The 7713-nt window shown below is 34.3% G+C and overlaps 1 protein-coding gene across 1 annotated transcript; it reads left to right on the top strand.

The window, feature by feature from the left end:
• Positions 1–893: 893 nt before the first annotated feature.
• On the top strand, positions 894–7015 carry LOC129262547 (uncharacterized). Its single transcript, XM_054900676.2, has one exon. It carries the CDS (start codon positions 2525–2527, stop codon positions 3758–3760), a length of 1236 nt encoding a protein of 411 aa, XP_054756651.2. The 5' UTR covers positions 894–2524; the 3' UTR covers positions 3761–7015.
• Positions 7016–7713: the final 698 nt, after the last annotated feature.

The following is a 7713-nucleotide window of genomic DNA, read 5'->3' as shown; positions in this document are numbered from 1 at the left end:
TATTATCATTATTATTATTATCATTGTTGTTGTTGTTGTTATTATTATTATCATCATTATTATTGTTGTTATTATTATTATTATCATTATTATCATTATTATTATTATTATTATTATTATTGGTATTATTATCATTATTATGGAACATACTTCTTGATAAATTTGTTGATTAATGTGACTATAGTTCTATGCTAGAAAGCCAGGCATCTCAGTCATATGTGTCAACTCCTGTCTTTCATTTTCGTGAAGTCATTATTAATGATTCTTTTACGATCTCTTCTTCGATATATTCTTCTTTCTTAGGTTTCACCATGATAAAGGGTTACAATAATAATTAAATTCAAATACGTGTTTATCAAGAGTTATTCTGGATCAACAAAAATATGAATTGAAATGTAATCTTACTAGACTGATGATGACGTCATTGAAATCTCAACATGTATGAAAGACAGTTGCCATGAACGACCAGGGGCTTGGTCAAGAGTTGCAACTTATTAACCGCTAATAATGAGATTTACAAATAGCAGCGTGGTGATATAGGTGAGAAATTTGATGCCCATGGATGACAAATTCCTTTCTCCCATTCCATTTGACATGTTTAATCATAATAACCACATACCAAATATGGTTTTAAAAATCTCCTTCATTTCCTCGTGCTGTTTAAATCTGTTCTAATTATGATGTTATGATCTATGCATAACTACGGCATTTAAACCGAGTTACAAAGGTTGAAATATAAAAATCCACAATCATCCAGATAATTTTTTTTCATTTATCTACCAGAGGCCGCGGAACGATTTTGAAAGTAGGGGAAAGGGGGGGGGGGGGGCGGCTGAGCATGATATTTCTCAAACTTTCTTTGTTCTTATTCTTTGATTTTTCTGTTTCGACACAAGCCTACTTGTTCCAAATATTTCATTCTCCTTTAAGGGGTTTCCATGGCCCCTGTCTTCTACTTTTGTAATGTAGACTATATGATATTGATAAATGTTTGTTTCGTTTAAGCAGAATTGTAAGCAATTTGGATATGATTTCTTTTAATGAAATTTCAACCTTTTAATATTTGTTTAGAGTAATATGTAAGTACTTATGTTTTATACATCCATCCTTAAAGCTTAATTAGAACAACCCTTTAAGCTGGCGTTTTAAACAATAATCACGATTTTATTATTTTGTAAGATGAATGTAGGCCTACAATATTGTTCGCACATGGGGGATTATACAGCAAATATCGCAATTGGGGGTTATTTTGTACACACGCTATAACAATAAATATGCAAATTGCTTGAAATACTGTCAGCGATTATCTATAAATCTGCTCTTTGCCAATCACATGCTAGGGTTTCGGTAGCTTACTACAAAATTTTGGACTATTGGTTTCATGAAATTCTCCCTGATATCTACTCATATCGCGGCATAATTTTCCTTTCATTTAGAAAACAAATGATGTAATAGGGACTACCGATTACGGGGGGATGTCATTTTTCATTTATTGTCTGATATACTTCCTCATTATGATTTAACGGTTGTGCAATATAGAAAGAACGAGAAAAGGGAATGTATAGGCCTGCAGAACGAATACTGTAAGACGATATATTACAATTCAAGAATTTATCAGACGAGCGCCGAGTAGAATTCTTACTAATTATCTATAGATTTTTCATACATAATTACTTCTTATTCGACTTAGAACTACCATAATTATGACAGATGAATCGATCTTACTTGTTATCACGTTACATCAATGTATTTTGGGTGGGTAGAAAGGGGGGTATAAAAAGAGGGGAAAACAGAACACATTCGATTGACTGTACTCGAAACATTTAAAGTAGCATATTATTTCCTACTATTTTCAAGACCTGACACATGTCCTTAGCAAACCTTGATATCAACCACCTACTTTGATCTAGTATCAAACTTGCTCTTATTTGATAACTCCACTTGTGTACACAACCAACGCTCTGTACCGAGCTGATAGCATAAATTATTTTGAGAGTCGATAGGTCCATGATAGAACGAACCTTACTACGTAGTTTAAAACACAACCACCAAGTGGTTTAAACGAGGTGAGAGCTGATTAATGAGTAACTAGTTAAGATGCTTAATCCTATTGTCTTTAGAACCAGGATAGATGATTATCAGAAGAGAGTTGAGATAATGTTAAGCAGTCCGTATAACGGCCAGAGAAAAAAGAGGCGTATCGCCATTGCAGCATTCGACGGACCCGAAAAAGGATGTCCTTATAATATCACGCGCTGAATCGGTATATTAAACAATATGTTTTCATTTGACTGGTGATATTTCCAACAAAAACAACAATAATTCATTCACATCCCATAGCACCCGATCTTCATCTATTATTATTTTCATTGATATTCAAGGACTCTTCAACGCATACTCTATTCTGGTTGATTGACAATATCTGATTTTGACTTTCTGTTCGATATTATCGCATTTAGTCGAACAGCTGAGAGTTACTTGTCATCGTCTGATTGTACAAGAGAAGCTGTGTGTACTCTCCATCATGACGAATTCAAACAATGATATTGATACTGCTAGCGGTAGCGTGAAAGCGGAAAATGAAACTGTATTCGAAGCCGTAAAACACGAATCCAGTGCGGACACTTGTGCGGAAGATGTGGACACTGAGAAAACTACAGACACCATCCAAGAGAAGCAAAAAGAATTGACACGTGTAGTTTTGTGGACGGCTCCCAGGTCGATGTCGACTGCGTTCGAGAGATGTATGACAATGATTCCTAACACGAAGATTCTTAATGAGATGTATGCCGCTGCATTCCTTCTCGGACCTAACCGGAAGATGAGATGGTGGCCAAAGCTTGCACCAACACATTCCTACAAACACTGCAAAGAAAGGTTTGAAGCCGATTACTCGACATACGATTTTGTCTTTGCCAAGGACTTTCCTTTGGAACTTTACAAACGACCAGATATGCTTCCGAAGGGCTATCAGCACACTTTTCTGATCCGAAATCCAGTTAAAGTTTTCAAATCCCTGCGAGCAACTTTATGTTCATCATTCGTCATAAGGACACTGAGCTTTGGGGCTAAGATCAAGAGGTGCTTCGCAACCGATGGGTATTTCTTCCAGGACATGTGGGAGCTGTATTCATATCTTCGAGATCATCCTGACTATCCTGTCCCAATTATCATGGATGCTGATGATATCGTTGATGATCCCGAAGGCATGATCAGAAAGTATTGTGAGATCATCGGAATCCCCTTCAACCCTGATATCCTCAAGTGGGAGAAGGCAACACTTAAGGATCTTCCCTGGGAAGGTCCTAGGTTCTTTCATATAGCCAACTGGATGGTCGGATGCTACAAAAACGCCCTGAACAGCACCGGATTCTTGAGAGGTGGCCGCAGAAAGAACAAAGTTTCTAGCGAGGGCACATCGAATAAGTCCAGTAGGGACACATCAGCGGGTGCAGCAAAACCGGCAGAAGAAGCTGCCGATGATGGACAAGAGCAAACTGTCAATGACACACACAATGGCGCTTCAATAGGTATTGAAAGTGAGGCAATCGCCAATGGTATCTCTGTTCAACAACAAGGTGGCCCTGTAAAAGTGCATGAGACAAGCCCTTTGGTAGGAGCAGCCGTTCAAGAAGATCCATTTGAACCAGACCTAACAGGTCTTCATTCTGATGTCCGTCGTGCCATCACATTTACAATGCCATTTTATAGGAAACTGTACGAACAGAGAATTGTCCTTGACAAGGTAGTACGCATATAATGATATTCATCCTGACTGTATTGTAGATATATAAATGATGATTGATATGCATACTTTTCAATCGCATACCCCTAAATTATTTACTCGTGCAATTCTGGAAGATGGGCCTATATTCAAGAATGTGTTGTATCTAGCTTATACTACAGTACTTCATTGTGATCCCTAAGCGTCACAGCTGAGACAATAAGCAAAGTATCTTTAAAACTTGTTCTTAAAAAACCTAGATAATAAATGTTATCGGACTGTTATATTGAAGGTGAATATCTTAAGAAGTAAATAACGGTCGTCATTCATAAATTATGTCATAATAGAGGACCGTTTGTCTTGCTGCTTTATTTGGAGATTTGTTTTAATTGCAGAAAAGAAAGTATTTCAATACTCCTACTTCGGGTCTCTATAGAACTGTTTCCCTGAGAACTTGTTTTGCAATGACTTATATATGAGGAAATCTTTCATCATGTTATTTGATCAGGATTTGTGTTTTTTGCCTCGTCTTTATTGATATTTTCCTGAGATGTTTTATTAACATTCTAGATATCCTGTAATATCCAAGATAAAAACCCATAAACATCAAATGACAAAAGAATATCTGAAATACTAGATAATATATATCAAGAACTACCTTTTAGCAAAGAGGAGAAAGAGAAACATTATTTTTCAGACCTTATAAGTAAAATTCTAATTCATACTTTGGTTTATTCTTTTGTATCTTAACGCTATGGTTAATGACTGACTTTTCTAAACTACTACACTCAGTACTAGAACTGTTTCTAAAAACATTTGATGCACTGTGCAAAGTTGAAATAGTAACAGTTTAGTAAGTCATGAAACCGTTTGTGTTTGTCCATGAGTGGGTGAGAGGGTGTGTGTGTGTATGTGTGTGTATGGGGGGGGGGGGGGCACCATGAGCATGTGCGTGTGGATTATGCTGTTGGAATGGAGAGTATAGACATTGTATTATTAATGGATTTTTGTATCATAAAACTATAAAAGATTTGGAATGTTAGCATTACAGTGTTTCCGAATCGTTTATGAATATTGTCATCATATTACCTTATATTTATTTAGGCTACATGTTTCCTTTAGATTGCCATAATTCATAATATTTCGTGGCACAAAGTGTCAAGACACATGATTTTGATGACAAAAATTACAATATGACAATATTTCGTCACTTGATGTAATATTTTCACTGAATTATTCATTTTTTTTTCTTTATTAATCATCTATTTTTCAATTCAACTAATTCGGTAAAGGTGCCTTTTCAAAATCCTGTATTTGTTTGGTATATAAACGCCCATTTACTAATTTTTGGTTATGTCACGTAGTTTGAATAATCCTTAAGGCAAATGGAGACAAGGTAAGTTTACATATCTTGTCAAAAATAATGAACTATAGGGGAAAATACCCCTATTTTCATATGTATTTCATCTGTGAGTGTACTTTAGAAATTATAAAGACGCTTTCACTACTTGACTCTTATCTGATTGTAAAGCTTGATACAAAAGACTAGTACCACTGTTAAAGGGATGGTTCGGGATGAAAATATTTATATCTTAATACATAGATAGAATTTACTAAGCAAAATGCCGAAAATTTCATCAAAATCGGATAACAAATAATAAAGTTATTGAAGTTTAAAGTATAGCAATATTTTGTGAAAACAGTCGTCATGAATATTCATTAGGTGGGCTGATGATGTCACCTCTCCACTTTCCGTTTTCTTATGTTGTTACATAAAATCATATTTTTTTCATTATTTCATACTTGTGTGAATAATATGTCTCCCTTATAATGAAATAAGTTGCAGCAATAAATATCTAATGCACTAAATCAGTTGTCAATCCAATATTTCTAGTTCTTGGAGGGAAAAGAATTGAATAAACCTAATTTCATATAATAAAATACAAAAGAACAAGTGGGGATGTGACATCATCATCCCACCTAATGAATATTCATGACGACTGTTTTCACAAAATATTGCTTAACTTTAAAATTCAATAACTTTGTTATTTGTTATCCGATTTTGATAAAATTTTCGGCATTTTGCTCATTGAATTCTACTCTATTTATTAAGCTATAAATACTTTCAGCCCGGACCATCCCTTTAATTCTATTTTACCATTTATGACAACAATTCTTTGAAAAATATATATGAAGCTTAATATTTCCAGAACATTTTACTGATATGAGCAACGATAATGAAGGCATTGAAAAGACCGCTTTACATATAAAGAAATCTACAGATGTTGAAATCACAATGAGCCTACTTGGCTAATTTTAATGTCACTCAGCGGCTGAGAATATTGCAATTGCGAATAATAAATCATAATACTTGCACTAATATCTATGTTTTCAGTATTTTATGTTTTTACAAAAATCATCTAGAAAGATTATCATATAACTATTTCAATTACTACTTTAATCTGAGTGATATTTGAAAAATCCGGTATTTTACTGCAAAGATTGTCAATTGAAACGTATATTTATTATGAATACTTGGTAAGAATAATTGTGCTACACTTCTTCAGCAGTATTACACTTACATGTTAATCTTTCATGATATTTTTCTTCGAATATTTTACTTCAAATCAAACATTATTAGTGGTTTTTGCTTCGGTATGGATGTTTAAATAATCATGCAGTGATGTGTAAGAGCATGGAAACGTGTCACTCATCAATCTGCAATTCGCACATTTGTCTGCTTCCATATTATTGAGCAAATCTTCAGTTACCCTGGCATTTAATTCACGACAAGAGACGTCCCTGCAAGATGATTTCATGCACAATGTATTTGCACTTATGAAGGATATGTCTTAATATATCTTTAAACCGCTACAGCTGATGGCCTGAAATTAAAGTACATTTATTTTCATTTTAAATCACAATAGGGTTCACTTTTTTACATCTAAAACTTAACAAAACTTGCATTCTGTTGGTATGTATATTTCAGAAACGAATAATTTATTTTGTCTCCAAAGAATGAATATTTATTCTTAATGTGCATCATAATTCTAAATCTATGATCCAAAATAGTTCACTTTGTACACAATATAACTTATTTCAGGAATATCAAGGTGTGTGAAAATAATACAAGTTCTTGTACACTCTGTATGAATATTGTCGAATAATTATTTTATTCTATATGTATCTTCACCGATGTTCCTTAACGAATTTCCTTTATAAATTTATAAAGATCTACTTAAATGATGATGTACACTGATCAACAATAAATAAAATTATCTTTGAAAATTACTTATGAATATTTTTATTTTTTCAGTTGTCTGGTATGATTTATTCTTAATAATATTGTCATGACAATACTGATAAAGATCACAATGACTACCAAAAATCATTGTGACCATAATAATCGTCCTCTTTGTCACCAACATAATTATAACGAACCTGATTTAAAAAAATAAAGATCACTCTGGCGGTTTAGATCAAATATTAGTTGTAACAATTGCAATATATTCACAACAGGGTCCATTTTCTAATAAGATTTCAATCTTGTGTGGTCAAAATGACATGAATGATCGGCTTTAAAGAGAACGTATTTACTACGTGGAGGCGCCGTGGTGTAGCGGTTCTGACTCTCGCCTTGTAATCAGAGGGTCGTGTGTTCGAATCCCACCATGGTCTAGCGTCCTTTGGCAAGGCGTCAATCCACACTTTGCCACTCTCACCCAGGTGCTAATTGGGTACCGGTAGGAAACAACCGTCATTGTGGTTGGTTTAGCAAGTTTGCGCCTAACAGGCTGCTTGAAATGCTATGAATCCAGTGACCGGGTAATAATAATTGTGAAGCGCTTTGAACAGTCGTAGATTGATAAAGCGCTATATAAATGCGAATTATTATTATTATTATTATTACTCATACTGTACATATTTTGACCAGAGGTAAGATTCTTGCTCGTTTTCTGAGAGACAACGTCAAACGATGTCATAAGCAA

The sequence above is a fragment of the Lytechinus pictus genome, chromosome 5, assembly GCF_037042905.1.
Source record: "Lytechinus pictus isolate F3 Inbred chromosome 5, Lp3.0, whole genome shotgun sequence".
Lineage (NCBI taxonomy): Eukaryota > Metazoa > Echinodermata > Echinoidea > Temnopleuroida > Toxopneustidae > Lytechinus > Lytechinus pictus.
Note: the sequence above shows the minus strand (reverse complement) of the source record. Positions and strands in the feature narration are given on the sequence as shown.

Coding starts and splice junctions, on each gene's coding strand:
- LOC129262547 (XM_054900676.2), top strand. CDS start 2,525: ATGACGAATTCAAACAATGATATTGATACTGCTAGCGGTAGCGTGAAA.